This window comes from Bombyx mori, chromosome 15, assembly GCF_030269925.1.
Source record: "Bombyx mori chromosome 15, ASM3026992v2".
NCBI lineage: Eukaryota > Metazoa > Arthropoda > Insecta > Lepidoptera > Bombycidae > Bombyx > Bombyx mori.
This window is the reverse complement of record NC_085121.1, coordinates 17418421-17438318: the sequence shown is the minus strand read 5'-3', so window position 1 is coordinate 17438318 and position 19898 is coordinate 17418421. Positions and strand designations below refer to the sequence as shown.

The window sequence follows — 19898 nt, the reverse complement described above, 5'->3', positions numbered from 1 at the left end:
AATGGAGTAGGGGAGGGAGCGATGGATGTGGTTCAGCCTTAATGGATCACACCTATCGCTTCCTGCAGGGAAACTTGAACCACTCCGCTGGGGCTCAGGACATGTTGCTCCAGACCATGGCGGAGTGGTCAATTGACGTGGCTGTGGTCGCCGAGCCATACTTCGTTCCCCCAGCGGATGACTGTTGGTTTGGGGACGTTGATGGCTTGGCGGCCATATATATCGGAAGAACCGCGATGGTCCCCCCCCTGGCGATGGTGACCAGGGGCCCCGGGATCGTCGCGGTACAGTTAGAAAATATCGTCGTGATCGGGGTGTACTTTTCTCCGAATCGGCCTACCGTCGAGTTCGAGCGGTTCCTGGACGGGCTAGAGGTGATCGCTCGTCACCTCGCTCCCCGTTCAGTGATACTGGCGGGGGACTTCAATGCGAAGTCTGTCGCTTGGGGTTCCCCATTCACGGACGCTCGTGGTAGGCTGCTGGAGGAGTGGGCGGTCGCGGTCGGTCTCTGTATCGTTAATAGGGGCTCGATCGCGACTTGCGTGCGGTGGACGGTCGGCGAGTCTATCGTGGACCTAACGTTCGCGAGCTCGCCCGTCGCACGGCGCATCCTCGGCTGGAGAGTGGTGGTGGGGGCGGAATCGTTGTCCGATCACCGGTATATCCGGTACGATCTTTCTGCCCCTGCGCCGACGCCGGCTGCAGGTGCCCGCGGGGTTGACCCCCCGCAAAGTGCATCCCGGTCATTCCCTAGGTGGGCACTGAAGCTCCTGAACAGGGAGCTCCTGGTGGAGGCCTCTATGGTGGCGGCGTGAGCGCCCAAGCGCCCACAACCTGTTGATGTGGAAACCGAGGCCGAATGGTTCCGGGGCGCGATGCACCGCATATGTGATGCTTCGATGCCCCGGGTCGGCTCTCGGCACTCTGGACGGCGACAGTCGCCCTGGTGGTCGCCCGAAATTGCAAGACTGCGTGCGGTCTCCATTCGGGCGAGCCGCCGGTGCACTAGACACCGCCGTCGCCGCCGCCTGCGGCGCGACGAGCCCGTCGCGTTCGCGGAGGAGGAAGCTCGGCTGCACCGCGAATATCGCGCTGCGAAGGACGCCCTGCGGCTGGCCATCAGGCGGGCCAAGGAGCAGAACATGGAGAGACTCTTGGAGGCGCTCGAAGCGGATCCGTGGGGGAGCCCATACAAATTGGTACGCGGCAAGTTGCGCCCGTGGGCCCCCTCTATGACTGAGCGTCTCCAGCCCCAGCAGCTGCGGGACATCGTTTCGGCGTTGTTCCCGCAGGAGCGGGAGGGTTTTGTCCCTCCCGCTATGGGCGGGCCGTCTGACACCGTCGACGGCCAAGCTCCTGCTGAGGTGCCCCGTATTACCGAGGCAGAGCTCCGGGTGGCCGTTGTCAAGATGACTGCGAAAGACACGGCCCCCGGCCCGGACGGAGTCCACGGCCGGGTATTGGCCTTGGCCCTCGGTGCCCTGAGGGACCGGCTCCTTGAGCTATACAATGGCTGCTTGGAGTCGGGACGGTTTCCGTCGCTCTGGCGGACGGGTAGACTTGTGTTGTTGAGGAAGGAGGGGCGCCCGGTGGATACAGCCGCCGGGTATCGTCCTATCGTGCTGCTGGACGAGGCGGGGAAATTGCTGGAACGTATTCTGGCTGCCCGCATCGTTCGGCACCTGGTCGGGGTGGGGCCTGACCTGTCGGCGGAGCAGTACGGCTTCCGGGAGGGCCGTTCGACCGTGGATGCAATTCTTCGCGTGCGGTCCCTCTCGGACGAGGCCGTTTCTCGGGGTGGGGTGGCGCTGGCGGTGTCTCTTGACATCGCCAACGCATTTAACACTCTGCCCTGGACCGTGATAGGGGGGGCACTGGAGAGGCATGGAGTGCCCCTCTACCTCCGCCGGCTGGTTGGGTCCTATTTGGGGGCCAGGTCGGTCGTATGTACCGGGTACGGTGGGACCCTTCATCGTTTTCCGGTCGTGCGTGGTGTTCCACAGGGGTCGGTTCTCGGCCCCCTCTTGTGGAATATCGGGTACGACTGGGTGCTGAGGGGCGCCCTCCTCCCGGGCCTCCGCGTTATTTGTTACGCGGACGACACGTTGGTCGTGGCCCGGGGTCATGATTTTAGGGAGTCTGCCCGTCTCGCCACAGCGGGAGTGGCCCTCGTCGTCGGAAGGATAAGGAGTCTGGGTCTCGACGTGGCGCTCAGTAAATCCGAGGCTCTGTGGTTTCACGGGCCGCGGAGGGCGCCACCAGTTGACACCCACATCGTGGTTGGAGGCGTCCGGATAGGGGTCGGGGTGCAGTTGAAGTACCTCGGCCTCGTGTTGGACAGCCGGTGGGCTTTTCGTGCTCACTTTGCGGAGCTGGTCCCCCGATTGATGGGGACGGCCGGTTCTTTGAGCCGGCTGCTCCCGAATATTGGGGGACCGGATCAGGTTGTGCGCCGCCTCTACGCGGGGGTAGTGCGATCGATGGCCCTGTACGGTGCACCTGTGTGGGCTGAGCCGCGCAACCGGGCCACTATGGCTCGGTTCCTGCGCCGGCCGCAGCGCACCGTTGCCATCAGGGTCATCCGCGGATATCGCACCGTCTCCTTCGAGGCGGCGTGTGTTTTGGCGGGGACGCCGCCATGGGAGCTGGAGGCGGAGTCGCTCGCTGCCGACTATCGGTGGCGCAGCGAGCTCCGTGCTCGGGGCGTGGCGCGTGTCCCCGAGAGTGAGCTGCGGGCGCGGAAGGCCCATTCTCGGCGGTCCGTGCTCGAGTCGTGGTCGAGGCGATTGGCCAACCCCACGTGGGGGCTACGGACCGTCGAGGCGGTTTACCCGGTCTTTGATGACTGGGTGAATCGTGGCGAAGGACGTCTCACCTTTCGTCTGGTGCAGGTGCTGACCGGGCACGGATGCTTCGGGAAGTACCTGCGCCGGATAGGGGCTGAGCCGACGACGAGGTGTCACCATTGTGGACACGACCTGGACACGGCGGAGCATACGCTCGCTGTCTGCCCCGCTTGGGAGGTGCAGCGCCGTGTCCTGGTCGCAAAGATAGGACCTGACTTGTCGCTGCCTGGCGTCGTGGCGTCGATGCTTGGCAGCGATGAGTCATGGAAGGCTATGCTCGACTTCTGCGAGTGCACCATCTCGCAGAAGGAGGCGGCGGGGCGAGTGAGGGAAAGCTCTCCTCACTACGCAGAAACCTGCCGCCGCCGAGCAGGGGGTCGGGACCGGGGTCGTATCCGTGACCTGGCCCCCTAAGAGCTAGGGGTCCCACCCGTTTTGTGCGGGGAGGGACCCAGACGAGGGGTGGCGTGCTCTGCACGCTCACCCGCAATAGGAAGCCGGGTGATGGTAGACCGCGTTCCCCCGACCGCTCTGGGGGAAGGTGTAACGCGGCGCCATCAAAGCGGGCTCTCGGCCCGCTGAACGAGGGAACCGGTGGTCGTTTCGCTGGCGACCACCGGTCCGGCGTCCGTGGGACGGTGGGATGGATGTAATGTGCTCTGCGTCAACCCTGTCCCGCCGTTTCAATAGCCCCGACTGGGCTCTGGCCCGGTCCGAGGTAGGGCGCCGGTTGTGAGCGGCAGGAGTTTTTAGTGAGGTTCAACTCCCACATACCCCACCTGCCGCGCGGGTGGGGATCCGGCGATTTTCTCCGGTGGAAAAAAAAAAAAAAAAAAGATTCAATTATATTCTGTATATTAAAATAAATTCTAAGAACTTCTAAGAATAGTAAATATAGAAATGTACAAGAAAAATGGATAAAAAACATCCAAGTCGGATCTCGCCAAGATTCCGAGTAATCGGCTATATAAGGATATTTCGCTGAGGATTAGGAGCGTGCAATGTTTTCTGATTCAGTAAGCTTCGTAACTCGTAAATTATATGTATTTAACATTGTTCTAGAACAATCTCCTATAAAGTGAAGGGGTGGGTTCAAGTCGGAAAGCGGGCCCTGGTAATAGACCGGGAAACGCTAGGAAGAAGAAGAAGAATCTACTTCAAATATATTATCATATATATTTTTTTTAATTACTCAAATTGGTGGATGAGCTCACAGCCCACCTGGTGTTAAGTGGTTACTGGAGCCCAAAGACATTTACAAAGTAAATGCGCCACCCACCTTGAGATATAAGTTCTAAGGTCTCAGTATAGTCATAGTGCCAGCGCAGTAGTAGTAGTATTAAAGGGCAGTGGTACCAAAAGCGTTCCATTAGATACCGTATCGCAAAACATTGGCGCATTTCGAAAAGTTTCTGGTATTGCGAACCGAAGACGGATACGAGTCTCACGACACATCTGTTCTAATTCGAGTGCAAATATTTGTTGTGGCCCTTCGTCTGTTTGTTAAGGCGGTTTCATAAGGGCCCTCGGTTTCCTTAGACAAAAGATAATGTTTGGATTTTGGTAATGACGTAATTAGATCAGCATAGATCAGCTCATGTTTTGGTCCAAACCGACGTGAAGGTAAGTAGTGTCGCTTGTGTTGTAATAAACTATGTAATAATAATTTGTCATACTCATTCTTTTTTTTATGATTGAAGGATTACTGGTGGCCCGGAGGCCTTTCCACTTTCACCAGGACAGGTGGGCGAGCAAAGGCTCAGCCAGAAGGGGTGGGATTTGCTAACAGCTGCCCGAGCGCCTCCGAAGGAGACCCAACAGCTCCAGAGCAGCTGCTTCGCGAATGAATCTACTACCGGATCGGAATCGCGACCCGCTGAGAAGACCCGCATACTCATTCTATGGATTCCAGAAGGGGCTTCAAATAAGGCTGCGAACACATCTGCTGATTCGAATATGATCAAAAATTATATCCAAAACAGACAAATTAACTCTGTTGGCGTCATTCGAAACAGTCCCAGTGTGTACGCACGATTCGCTTGTTTGTCTGTACTTTTTGCAATCGATATCTGTGGAACACAGCAGCTGCTCCAAGCTCGGCGCGAGACAAGCGAGCTTTTTGCGCTTTTTGCTATTACACAGATTTGGAATTCTGGGTTCGTTAAATTTTGCAAATACATTTGGAATTTGTTTTTTGTTTTAAGTGAATTTCAGTAAAGATCTTTTATTATGATCATAATCCATTTAGATATTCAAATACACGACAGTAACCTCAAGCGAGAGAAATCCTCAGTACTATCACGATTTTTGGAACACAATACCAAGATTGCAATCTCTTATTCTATTTGTCATCACATTTTTCATACTTTTGGAAGGACATTTTGGACTATAAGACTAATTAACAAATATGTACATAAAATAAGCTAATTATACTAATAAGAATAACAACACTGAAAGCCGCGCTGTGTCGTTTCATAGTTTCACTGAATCCAGAGCTAAAATTAATACTAACATGAATAACTGCAATCGCAAATAAATCTTATTCTTAGCTCAAAAAGTTTGCATTCAATATTACTCATCAAAAGGGATTTTAACATGAAACACGAAATGCCTTTGACAAACTCACAATCTCCCCTCTATTTTCTAAAAGTATCATTCCGTAAATAAAACAAGTGACAGGTTGACAGCTGTCAACCAGTTGTCAAGCGTCACCGCCGTAATAGAGAAGGGCGGTGTTGGCCTTACGAAATGAACGATACAATTAGTGTTTCAATTACTAATTATTATGCATTTGATATTTCTTAAAAAAACATACATTTAAACATTTTGTAGTGTTGTACCGAGTCAGTTAACTGTCTAACAACTGATATTTATGAAAAACGAATACAAGAGATACCTCAATAGCTCGCACTCACACTAAAATAAGCCTAGCCTTCAAATACGTGAAGTTTTTCGAGTGATATAAGGACTTCTTGTGAGTCCGCCGGGTAGATACCACCACGCTGCCTATTTTTGCCCTGAAGCAGTAATGCGTTTCGGTTTGAAGGGTAGGGCAGCCGTTGTAACTATACTTGAAACCTTAGAACTTATATCTCAAGGTGCGTGGCGCATTTACGTTGTAGATGTCTATGGGCTCCGGTAACCTTAACACCAGGTGGGCTGGAGCTCGTCCACTCATCTAAGAATAAAAAAAAAAAAAAATTTGCCGTATAAGCTCCAAGTACCATCAATAAAATTAAGTTCAGCAAGAACTAGTGCGTGTTGAACCAAGCACTGTCAACTGAATTGTTCCATGAGCTTATTAACTTAATTACTAACATTAGAGCGCCCTTCGACCTCACGTGTCAAGTTCGATGACGGAATTCGCATTGTGATGATTCTGGTAACCACTTAATACTTGCTCGGAAGCGTGCTACTTCATCCACCTGCTGTAATAATAGTATTAATAATATTATGTAAACATAAATTTTGCAAAAAAAAACAAGGGTTCCGTATTTTGTTCCATTTAATTACGTAACCCTAAAACAAATTAAAAACTGACATCACAAGTTCATATTATTCTTTATCCTAATTCAATCGTTCAACGGTTCATGTTGAATCATAATCAATTATAGATTCGAATCACAACAGATCACATGTGCAGCTCCGAACAATTCGTAGAATCGTCTGGAAGTTGTCATTATTTATGATCGCCAGCTTCGTTGGCTTTGTTGATAATTGCTGTACGATGTACCTATATAAGTATTAGAACGGTTACAGGATGTATTTTTCGTTGTCGTCGTAAGCATGGCATACGACGAAAGGTCATCGGCACTCTTGGGCATCAGTACTAAACTCAGCGTAAGTACATGTCCGTTTAGTAATTTCGTATTTCGTGAGCCCGCCATGTAACAAGAAATGTTTTCAAACGCTTACCGCATGAGTGTCGGTTCCACACGTCAATAGATTCTCAACCCTGTTCGAATGAGTGCAAGGACGTTTTTAATACGCCTTTATTAGCTTCATACGTATGTATGTATGTTTGTAACGGAATCTTTGAACATGATCTTGACCCCCTCCAAAAAGTCGGATTAACTCGAAATTTGGTATACTTATTAAGGACCGATGACAATTCAATATCTTACTTAGAGTTAGCTTGCTTATGTATACACTAAGTTCAATATTAAAAAAAAATGGAAAAAAAAATTGAAAAAATTGAAATTCACCTAAAAAATTAGAAATAAATAATAGTTTAAAAAAACTAACAAAATACGTTTTTATAGAAAATCCAACTAAAAAATAGAAAATAAATTTTAATAAATTTGAATTAAAAATAGTGAAAGAAAAAATATTTTATTGTAAAAAAGCGTGGGGTGCATGGTATTAGTAGTTATAAATATTTTATGAACAGATATGAGCAGAAGGGTTATATTGATAATATCCTGAAAAGCACTATTATTTATTAAAATGTATAATATTTCAGATCGTGACTTTTTTAATGTATTGTATTTCTGAGCGGCGATGGACTGCGAATTTATGTATTTTAACATATTTAGTCAGTCACGGCGAACTTGCTGGTATGTTCCCATCGGTGTGCTTAGAGTGAGTTTTTTTAACGTTCTCTTTTAACTTTTCCGCTATCGAAAACGTTACAAAACTCGCACTAAATAGACAGTAGGTATATGACAAAATGAAAATTGATTGTTTAAGCTCGAAAGCTGCATGATAGCTTCATTTCCTGTAAACATCCCGCTCTAATGGTGCGCAGCGCGGATGTTTGCTGTAAGCCTAAAATACATGAGCTTTAATTATGTTCCGGTACTGTCAGATGCATTTGTTATGAACAAAGTGATAGTTACGTCAGATCTTAGGACTACAAAGTAAAGAGGTCATTTCACAATTTCTATAGTCAAGAAAATCCATAAAAATACCGACTAAAATATATTTTTCGTATTACGGTTTACGAAATCTAGAAGGACAATAAAATTTCAAAATGTTATTTAGATTCTCACAGCTTAATATTGTCCGCAATAAATTTTTACTATGAGTTAAAACTACCCATTTGTATCATCAATGTAAGAAACTGTCATGGACGCAGTCCAGATTACTATTACTTTATTTACTACTACTATTTACTTATTTATATTTATTTACTTTAGCTTGTGATCGAATGAGAAAATAAACAAAACTTACATCAAAATATTTTTATAGTAAGTAGATTAGACTTTTAGATGATTAAGATAGATGAAAGACGATTGCATGCAGCAAAGATGCGAATGTTGCGATGGATGGGTGGAGTAACAAAAATGAATAAAATACGGAATGAATATGTTAGAGGAATTCTGAAAGTGGCACCTGTGACAGAGAAGCTGAGGAGTGCGCGTTTGGGATGGTATGGACATGTGATGAGACGAAATGAAAATAAGGTTGATAAGAGAATGTTAGCTATGAATGTGGAAGGATATAGAGGAAGAGGTAGACCTAAGAAGAAATGGATGAATTGCGTGAAAGACGATATGGATAAGGGGGGAGTGAGCGAAGAAATGGTATATGATAGAGGACTATGGAATGAGAAAACATGTTGCGCCGACCCCAGGTGACTGGGAAAAGGGCAGGATAATGATGATGAGATTAGACTTTTAGATAGACTTTTTTGGATCTCAAAATTATAACCACCTCCCACAAATACCTTATGCGATTTTGAGTATCCAAGCTAAGCAGCCCATTGACCTGATGAAGTCACAGCTTTTAAGCACACCGCAAATGTCATTAAAATCTTAAACACATTGCTAACAATCTAATAAACGTGAGCACGTGACCATTTATATATAGACCACACGTTACGTATTAATGTAAATGGGCCGGCGAGTTCAGACTCTGCTCATTGATGGTCACAGGATAACATTAACATAGCAACATGAGTCAAGAAAGCCTTGATTGATTAGAAACTATAGGTAGCCTTCAACGCAATCAGATCAGATCAGAACGCAAGATAACTTTGCTCATCGCTGAAATTATCAAGATAGCAAGGACGTGTTGTATTGTGAGAGCGTCTTGTGAGAACGCACGGATAGTTACCACCACCCTGCCTTTTTCTGTTGCGAAACAGTAATGCGTTTCGCTTTAAAGGGCAAAGCAGCTGTTGTACTGTAAAAACTGAGACCTAAGAACTTATAACTCAAGTGGTGGCATTTACTAGATGTCGATCTAGAAGCAATCGATATCCCAAATTTGTATTTAAATAAATTGACAAGAAGATAATGACAAATAGGTAACGGGGACATATAGGTAGTCGTTTGAATAGGCTGGAGATCTCTAATACTATTATCTATTAATAAATAAACCCAGTATTTAGGTCAAAATTCTTTTGATGTTCGGCGTGTCCTAACCTAGTTGCTTAATTTATGTATGCGGCACCTATGGAATAGGCCAAACTTCTCGCTTGTGGTTATTGAATGTGAAACATATATTATTATGTAAAGTCGTCTGGTATCATACTCGTAACTGTGGGCGATCAGTGGACAATGATTAAACCGACCGACTCTATTTATAAAAAAAATATGTTGGAGTCAATAAAAGTTTGAAAAATTTCATCTAGTTTAATTTGGGACAATATTTTAACGATTCTCGCAATATTAAATTTATTGAAAATTTCTTGGCATTTGTTTAATAAAATTTAATGGTGTCCAAGGTAACAATTTATTTTGGTTAGTACTAAAACATAAATCGATATCTTTAGCATTGAGAATCGATATCATAAATCGATATCCTACAAATATTGATAGCCCCCTCGAGTAGCCTTTGCCAATAAATGGTGGCAATGGCTACCGTACAAAGACGACGGAAAGAAAGACTCTATGGGTATCACAAGAGCAGTATTTTAAGAATTGAATACAACATGATGCCTAGACGGACCATTAAAAATATATAAATCTGTTGTTTTATACAAACACTCACTGCTGAAACATTTTAACATCTCCGGAAAACATCTCAGGAATTCTCTCCCCCTCTTCGGAAGCCGCAGTATTTCTGTATTAGAGACGCGGCGACAACTTTGGACGCGATCCAGTCACCAGTATACCGTTTAAACGCGCAAACGCATACTGTTAATAGTTTAAAAAAAAAAACGTTAAACAATTCCAAACAAAATTTAAAATGTGAACGCCATATTGGGAAAATCACGTTCCGTGATTGGCTGTGACTTCGATACGTGCGTTAAAATTTGAAATGTAATTTTTAATTTACAATTTTAGTGTTGTTTAGTGTTAGGCTAGAAATATCAACGCCGCGTGAGTCATTCAGTTCAGTGTGTAATAAAACGTAAAGTGAAAACAAACAATAAAACACGTACTATTTTAAGCGTGCGATACACAAAACGTATAAAGCGATGGGATTAAACAAAATGGCTTCTGACCGGCACGCGACTCCGTTTATAAAACAGAACGTGTTTATTTGTGTTGTTATCTCGCTCTTGCTCCCGAGGGTCAACGAAGGTGCGACAAAAATTTACGAGGGCAGCCGAGGTTTCCCGAACGATGACGGAGGGCGACGATTGACCCGAGAATACCATCTTCGGCAGGGAGCCTTGAGGGGACTGATAGTGAAACCAAATCGCCAGTATGATCTGCAGCTCGTGGAAATGTTTCTTGGCATACCTTATGCTGCCCCTCCTACTGGAAACTTCAGATTTATGCCGCCAGGTAAATGATATTATTTTAATGGCATAAATGGAATGAAGTCCCTGCATTCAATAGAAGATTAGGTTCAAGACTATCATGAAGTACACAAACGTAAAATGAGTTCAGGTTTTCCTGTAAGTTATTATGGAATCAAACCGAAATGTAGCAATGTACAGAAATGGTCAATGTCATTAATGATGATGGCTTGTACAAGCTGCTCGTTGGCCAAGGCACGGTATTGGCCTATGCACGGTATAGCAATTTGAAAGGAAAGGAAAATGTTATTCTTTTCAAATAATTAATGCAATAAAAATCCATTATTGGGGTTCGCGTGTATATCAGTTATTACTATAACAAGATTGAGACTCCGACCAGCTTTTTTTATATAGATTGTAATGCTTACTGAAATTGGAGAATTGCAAAGTGTGAACACGAAACCCATCCTGGGACGTAAAATCAAAATTATGAACGCATTCATAGACGGCGCACGCGTTCTTCAATCCAAGATATTTAGGTGCTATCAGTAAAATAAAAACAACGTCTCATAGCGTCATTTATTTACAGTCAGCGCTCCGCCCTGGCAAGGTGTTAGAATGGCCACTCATTTTGCCCCAGTGTGCCCTCAATCTCTTCCCCTAATAAAGAAGGGGAACCCGCCATCGCTCGGAAGACAGCGTTACCTCAACAAGCTGAAACCCTTTCTCTCGAATGAGAGTGAAGATTGCTTGTATCTTAACATCTACGTGCCGTATAGAGGTAAGACTAGTTGTTAGACAGAAATACGTGTAAACGTAAATGCGAAGATTAACCCATTTTTTGTGGATATACCGGCTCACCAAAATCCATAGACATTTCAACAGGATTGCTAGCTTGAGCGATTGATACCTTAACCCTTGCGTCATAAGATCGAAGTCTTAATTGTATGGTACGTACATCGGTTTTCTCAGATTTCAAACTAGAACGACTGCCTCTCTGCAGACATTGGCCGGATGATGGTACCTGTCCCTGATGAATAGGTAAACAGCGGCTACGCTCTACTCCTGGCATTGCTGAAGTCCATGGGCGACGGTAACCACTCACCATTAGGTGGGCCGTATGCTCGTCTGCCTACAAGGACAATAAAAAAAATTAATCACAAAAAACTTTATTATTTATAAAAGCCGGCTGTCTATCGCAGTACGTTGACATTGTACTTAGAGCCTATTCTCCAGTGAATCTTTTAGTCACCATTACTGATATCAGCGGGACGGAAAGGCTGGAGCTATACCAGACCTTACACTACATAGTCCACTACACAGTCATAACCCAAAGCCTACCTGGGTGATCGCTTAAACCCAAATCAATAACCACTAGTTTTTAATAATAATTGTCAATCACGCTGCCTGCTATAAGATTTAGTGTCCCTATCAATATCTCAATATCTGTGATATTGTTTGCAACATAGACATAGGTAAATAATACGTTTTGTCATAATGAAAAAACTTAGAATCAACTAAAATGCAACTTTTATTTTATAACAAAAACATTTTATTGTTATATTAACATTTTATTACTGGTGGTAGGACCTCTTGGGAGTCCGCACGGGTAGGTACCACCACCCCGCCTATTTCCGCCGTGAAGCAGTAATGCGTTTCGGTTCGAAGGGTGGGGCAGCCGTTGTAACTATACTGAGACCTTAGAACTTATATCTCGAGGTGGGTGGCGCATTTACGTTGTAGATGTCTATGGGCTCCAGTAACCACTTATCACCAGGTAGGCTGTGAGCTCGTCCACACACCTAAGCAATAAAAAAAAAAACATTTTAATTAGATTTATGTGTGAATAATATGAAATTTTCATTTAAACAACTTCACTGATAGCTTTTTAGTGGCCTGCATTTTTTACTTTGATCTCGATTAAATTCGTGTTCATTATTATAAAGCTTTACTGACTTAGTCCGTCAATAAACAACCTTGCTTGATATTAGACGGCGCTTTGTAGAAACCTTTTAGGTAGAACACTTGAAAGGCCACAAAAGCTTCCAATAAGCCTAGGGTTATTTACTACTTAGTTTAATGGGATTGCTAATATTTGACCGTGGATTATGAAATTATTTAAATGTTTCATACATTTTAATTATTTCAAGTATTCAATTAGCTTTATATCCAAATTCTTATTTCCGATACGAAAGGTATTTATGAAAAAAGACATAGGGGCATCACATAGTAAGATACTGTCAAAGAAGTGCTTTCCAAGGCATGATGGTACATTTGAACGTCGACTAAATAGTAGACTACTAAACTAGTACTGGTTTTAGAACCTCTTGTGAGTCCACGCGAGTAGGTACCATCACCCTGTCTATTTCTGCCGTGAAGCAATAATGCGTTTCGGTTTGAAGGGTAGGGCAGCTGTCGTAACTATATTTGAGACCTTAGAACTTATATCTCAACGTGGGTGGCGCATTTACGTCGTAGATGTCTATAGGCTCCAGTAACCACTTAACACCAGGTGAGTTGTGAGCTCGCCCACCCATATAAGCATTATAAAAAATAAAATAATAAAATGTTCTGTGAATGAGTGCAGTGGGTCCAGTTAGTAGGGATAACCTCTGCTTCGTTAAAGGTGATGATGGGATAGTCACAACAATTCCTCAGAGTACCCCCACAGAGTATACAACTGAAGATACAATTTGCAGACTAACATAAATGGGAGGTAATAAAAAAAAGGACCCTATTTTGGATACCGAGGCAAAGCCATGTAGACGCAAACGAAATAATAAAATTCCTAGGCCGCTCAGTTTTGAACCAGTGAGCTACCCAAAAACTTACTAACAGGCGAACTTAATTATTGAACAAGATTATTCTGGAAAACTAGTCCCGTTAAAAGGATACGATAGCTGGTATACCAGGAATGTTCACAGCCTGGATCGCAATAAGCTATAAATTATAACAGCGGCTCTAACGGACGCTGTAATTAGCGAAAGCCCATAGTATAAACTAGGTCTTACAACTGATCCTGCTGTCTACGAGTATTAAGAAGAGGACGTAGAAACTTCTCTTCGCACACTGTGTGACTGTGGTGCTATCAAATCAACTAATTACGAAGAGTACAATATCTGTCGTTCATGCTGAATTGGATGGACAAAGATATTCAATACCGTGAGGAATCTCACAACAGTTTCCTGTGGGTCGCAGTGGCTGGTCGGTGTATTTACAAATAATAGCATAAATATGATTAAATAATGCGCCGACGCTTTATAATTAGAAATAAGATCTCTCTCTTCACTTTCTTTCCTATTACCCTCTCTCTCTGTAGAGCTCGAATCAAATTCTTCAATTTGAATCGGTCTTGTGCAGTCTAGGTTCGCCCAAGATGCTCAATTCCTGCTCTACTGAGCGACGCCAAGCTGTTTTGGGGCGGCCTCTCCTCCTTTTGCTAGATACTTTCCAGGTCAGTGGAATCTTGGAATTTTGGATATTGGGCTTTCTTAATGCGTGACCGACCCAATGCCACTTCCGCGTAAGGATCTCCCTCTCCATTGGTGCCTGCTTGGTTATCCTCCACAACTTAGTGATCGTCTCAGGCCGAAAGATTTTCAAACAGAAGAAGATTCTACAAACAATAACTATTACTATCAAATAAATTGGCAGTTGTACGTGCATACGCTTTCGGGATGTTCCGACGTGTGCCAAGATGACGTCATTATTTGTCGCATACACAGTAGCCTCAGTTAACGTAATTAAAACGGTAATCAATAGTACTTCTACGGCTAAACGCTGTGTTTTTTTACTTTAATTTCCGAGGTTTTCAAAACTTTACAGATTTCATGGTGGACCTTTTAATTTTTTTCTAACTACGTCAATTTTCCTACAAAAATATAATACTAGACTTTTTACGCTTCACACAGAATGAACCGACAATACGTTGAGGTCTAGTTGTTTGACTTGGATCCTCATTTTCACGATTAGAAGTATTCAGGTTTTATGTAAGCTAACATCAGCTGTAGCCCACTGAGTTTCTCGCCGGATCTTCTCAGTGGGTCGCGTTTCCCACACGGCGGTAGATTCTGCGAAGCACGGCTCTTGCTAGGGTTCGTGTTAGCAACGTCGTCAGGTTTGAGCCCCGTGAGCTCACCCACTAGTTCGCTGAGAATCTAGAATAACCCCTCGAGTTTACTAGAATAGATAGGGGAAAAAATCAGTATCAAATCAAATTTGTAAATTAGGCGTGTTTATTTAAGTAAAATTTCCAGTACATCATGATATTGAAATTTGCGATTTTAATGGGTACATCATTAGCCTATAAGGCAAGCTTCGTACATATCTCTGCAAGACACACCACGTGGACCACGGACTGCATGTTTGAGAGTACTGTCCACACAGTACAGTCCATAGAACAGAAGATATTTGACATGTGCCTGAATCACGCCAAAGACATTTTCAAGATAAGCTTGCATTTATCTCAGTTCCAAACAACAATCTTCAGACCGTCGGTCTACTGAGTGATCACCAGCTCGGTGTAAAATCTTCCTTTGTAGTTTCCTTCAAGCAACTAATCGATTAGTTAAAGGACATTTGTCGTTACACACGATCGTTGTATGCTCCTTATACGGATGGTCAATTAAGGTGACTCTATTTATATGCTCCTGCAGTTCTCGAAGGATTCCATTCTGATCGTCATATCCTTTCATCACAATACTATCCTTTGCCGCACTACGGCTAATTTCCGCTATTTGTAATCAGAGCGTTAATGCTCACTACGTTCGTCTCTGAAATAAATCCACATATTAGTTTTTTTTAACACTAACTCAAGTACTTATGCTGAAGTAGCGTATTATATAACTAACGTTTGAACAGAACCTTTGGAGGTAGTAGTATTAGAGACTGGATATTATTTACTTTGAACATCTTATTTTGAATGAAAGTAGGTCTAATGTTCCGCCCCAAATTAATATTTTGTCTACCTGTAAAAACTACACACAAATCGGCTTGGTAATTCTGGAGATGTGCGCAAATTAATAAATATATCAAAAGAAACACTTAAAAATACCTTGCTTGTTTTCTATGCTAGCCTTCATTGTTTATTCGCTTTCTATATTTTGTTAATTTTCTTCAATGTACAACACACACCCGATTCTACTGTATTGTCGTGTGTATTTATTTATTCAAACAACTTACATAAATACAAGCGGTGCTATTCTTACGATTTATAAAAAAGAACTAAATATTGGAACCAGCTTTTCTTTTGAAAGAAGAGACTTCAAACTTTCTGATGGGCATCTGTAAAAACTACGAAAATAGCCTATAAAAATGCACTCCTTGTTATTTTGCATTTACATTGCTGTATGTGGGACACGCAGTTTTAATCCTATATTCCAATTTAAACGCTACTAAAATTTGTGTCAAAATTATTAACGCTCTAGAATCACGGAGACGCGCCGAAAAATGCTAAACAGATCGCTTGAACAACAAAAACTTGGAATTGCCTATTTAGCTCCAGAAATGAGTAGCTCATAACTTTCCTAATCGCATTTCATCCGTTAAAAACCGTTTTTATTAAGGTTCTGTAGCGTAATGGTCAAAAACGTAAACTTTGTAATATCATCCTCTCGGTCGGTGCGTGTCTTAGCCTTAAATAAATACTATTGTTCATTACGAGTATATTTATGACATTTTGAAGGTGGGACCTGCCAATAAAATTACCGAAAACAAAATTTTACTGCCAAGATAAGATCTGAGGTATTATATTATAGCTGAACTATAAAATCATGAAACACGATTAAGAATAATATATTATACTTGGTACATAACTGTATTTATTGATAGATCTTCGAAGATCTTACCAGGCGGTAATTGCGTTACTGAGTTATGAACTAAAAATAAACAGCCGCTGTGTTAGATTTCGGGATAACGCGAGCTGAGTTGTCATAACGGACGACCCTTCGCATCCCTTGCTCTGCTCAGTTAAAAAGGGAATCCTACAGGCTCCGAAGGGACGAGTGCTATCTAGCAATTTTGTCTCGGTCAGTAACCCGTGTTTTTTTTCCCCCTTGGTAGTCTAGAGGGCTATTTCAACTTCACGCGGACCGATAGGTGAGCTGACGGGCTCAACCTGAGAGGATTGCCCTAGTAAGAGCAATTCTCTATTACCGGATCGGAACGGCGACCCACTGAGAGGATTGAACAAGAAACTCAGTGACGTCACAATGGTCTTTTTTTCTATTGCTTAGATGGGCGGACGAGCTCACAGCCCACCTGGTGTTGAGTTACTGGAGCCCATAGACATCTACGACGTAAATGCGCCACTCAACATTGAGATATAAGTTCGAAGGTCTCAAGTATAGTTACAACGGCTGCCCCACCCTTCAGACCGAAACGCATTACTGCTTCACGGCAGTAATAGGTGGGGTGGTGATACCTACCCGCGCGGACTTACAAGAGGTCCTACCACCAGTCAATTTTTCTGCGACATTTAGATCTTACAGGTGTGACGCGATCAAACTTCACTGCTCGACAATCTTCGCTGCTTTTTCGAGTTGAAAATTACAAACGAAAAGAAAACATTAAACGCTTCGAAGCTATTTCTTAACGGTAAATAAACGTCAATCAACACGCAACTATGCCATTGAACTAACTATGCCGAACTAAAAATATAAATATAACGACCTATTTTTTGTTTATTTTTTGGCAATTTTCGTAATCTAGTTAGTCTAGTAGTAGTCTTTATGTAGTTTGAGACTTTCAGTGGGTCGATTTTTTTAATGTGCATAGGCAAACACGAGCTCAAGGGTGATCTGATGCTAAACGCTATACATTACCTATAGCGTAAATGCTATTTATATTTTTAAAAATCTCAGTTTAAATGATTTAAACATATTTTCTCCGTACAGTTAGTTGGTAACAACACACGGTCATCCGAGTCCAATCATAATAGTGTACAAAAGTATAATTTCAATTATTATATTACGATGATGATTTTGAAATCGTCGTGGCCTAAAGGATAAGATGTCCAGTGCATTCGTATCGAGCGATGCACCGGTGTTCGAATCTCGCTGGCGGGTACCAATTTTTCTAATAAAATACGTACCCAACAAATGTTCACGATTGACTTCCACGGTGAAGGAATAACATCGTGCAGTAAAAATTAAACCCGCAAAATTATAATTTGCGTAATTACTGGTGGTAGGACCTCTTGTGAGTCCGTACGGGTAGGTACCACCGCCCCGCCTATTTCTGCCGTGAAGCAGTAATGCGTTTCGGTTTGAAGGGTGGGGCATCCGTTGTGACTATACTGAGACCTTAGAACTATATCTCAAGGTGTGTGGCGCATTTACGTTGTAGATGTCTATGGGCTCCAGTAAACACTTAACACCAGGTGGGCTGTGAGCTCGTCCACACATCTAAGCAATAAAAAAATAAAAAAATGGAATATGCAATTTGGAAAAGGGCGCATGTCGCATATTTTTTCATATAATATATACTACGTTTTTTCATGTACATGTAGTTTTGAGGCTTACCTACAACCATTTTATAATAATTCCAGTAGTTTTCAATTGCTATTTAACATTAAAATATACCTCAAAAGTTAATATTTTAAATTTTACACTGCTTTAGAAAATAATCCGTTTTTTGAAGTGAAAACTTCTTTAGAATCGTTGTGATTTCAAGCCGGATGCAACGGAAAAAACGACAGGTAAGAGACACAAATACAAAAATGTGTAGGATGAAGCCAGCAAAGAATGAGACAGAAATATACATACTATTTAATACAGCGCCATCTGTGAGATTTTTTAATAATAACGTGTGCATCAAAGCTCTTGTAGTGAATTTTAATTTAGGATTATACGTGAAATTAAAATATAAATTCACAGAGGGCGCTACCTTACAATTATTTACTAATGACAAAATTTTACATATACTTAAGACGTTTAGGATAATTGTATTTTAATTTTGGAAGGTTTCACTTCTACCACGTGTGAATTGCACACATGTTTTTTTTTAATTTCCTGAACATTTTACATTTTCAGAGATGTGCCCTTTTCGAAATTGCATATTCAATTATAGTCGCATTATATAGTAGTGTTATAAAAAATCGTAATATATTTCAAATCTGCAGCAGAAATAGGTGATTGTTTCTACCTGGACGAGGCCACATGCTAAAGGTGTTGTTTTTAATCAAAATATTTACGTCTATGTAGTTGTGTGTCGAAGATTCTGTCGTTTGATAATTTCATAAGTCGGCTGTCGAGACACTATGCATAGGAGGAAGACTATGGATTTACATTTATCGTTGTTTAAGTTGTTTACACAGTATCTGGAAAGTCGTCGTGGCCTAAAGGATAAGACGTCCGGTGCATTCGTATCTAGCGATGCACCGGTGTTCGAATCCCGCAGGCGGGTACCAATTTTTCTAATGAAATACGTACTCAACAAATGTTTACGATTGACTTCCACGGTGAAGGAATAACACCGTGTAATAAAAATCAAACCCGCAAAAATTATAATTTGCGTAATAACTGGTGGTAGGACCTCTTGTGAGTCCGCACGGGTAGGTACTTCCACCCCGCCTATTTCTGCCGTGAAGCAGTAATGCGTTTCGGTTCGAAGGGTGGGATAGCCGCTGTAACTATACTGAGACCTTAGAACTTATATCTCGAGGTGGGTTGCGCATTTACGTTGTAGATGTCTATGGGCTCCAGTAACCACTTAACACCAGGTGGGCTGTGAGCTCGTCCATCCATCAATGCAATAAATAAAAAAAATGCTGCAGAAGTTGTAGTTCAGTTTCGTTGGGAATAAAAACAGCTATTGCAATGTATAATGCGGTCTCATATTTCAGTGAGGCTATAACCTTCAATGTCACGATTGCGCTATCGTAATTTCGATATACAGTCTATCCTACCTCTGCCTTAAAATATATATATAAAGTGCAAACAGCCACTAAAATTTAAATAAAAAATTACATAGAAATAGAACTAATTACAAAATGGAGAGAGAAGGGATGACAGAACGAAAAGAAAGAGGGAGAAAGAGAAAGGTATTATACACTACTCGCTTGTGTATACGACTGTCGCGCCTGCGCACGTCTCATTTAACGGTTTTATTCCACGCACTTTTTTCCACGGATTTTTTCTTACGGTTTTACTATCACATTTTTTTCAGTTGGGTCGCGCAGCAAAATCCCTATCCCCTCCAGCGTAAGGAACTTCGTTCCAATAAAAATTCAATTTATGCAATCTTTTCCCGATAATTTCTTTTCCGATCCTTTACGTTTTGTGGTAGCGAGTGGCCAGCAAATCCACCTTATTGCCCGCAATGTATTCAATACAAAGTACTTTAATCGCCGAGACTAAGCATGAAATTTTTGTAACCGCTTAAATCTATTTATACGACTTCCGTCCTGGTGTGTCCAAATA

The 19898-nt window shown here is 42.8% G+C and overlaps 1 protein-coding gene across 4 annotated transcripts in view; it reads left to right on the top strand.

The window, feature by feature from the left end:
• The first annotated feature begins 6515 nt into the window (after positions 1 to 6515).
• Positions 6516 to 19898, top strand: part of LOC101739297 (uncharacterized) — a 33314-nt gene continuing 19931 nt past the window's right edge. Inside the window, exons 1-4 of one of the 4 annotated variants that reach the window (XM_021346836.3) lie at positions 6516 to 6686; positions 7309 to 7427; positions 10308 to 10525; positions 11069 to 11260. In XM_021346836.3, coding sequence (XP_021202511.2) covers positions 6633 to 6686; positions 7309 to 7427; positions 10308 to 10525; positions 11069 to 11260 — 583 coding nt within the window. In that variant the 5' untranslated portion in view covers positions 6516 to 6632. Of the gene's footprint in view, positions 6687 to 7308; positions 7428 to 9873; positions 10526 to 11068; positions 11261 to 19898 lie in introns of those variants that run through there. The other 3 variants (XM_021346838.3, XM_012688919.4, XM_062672795.1) reach the window with 3 other exon arrangements.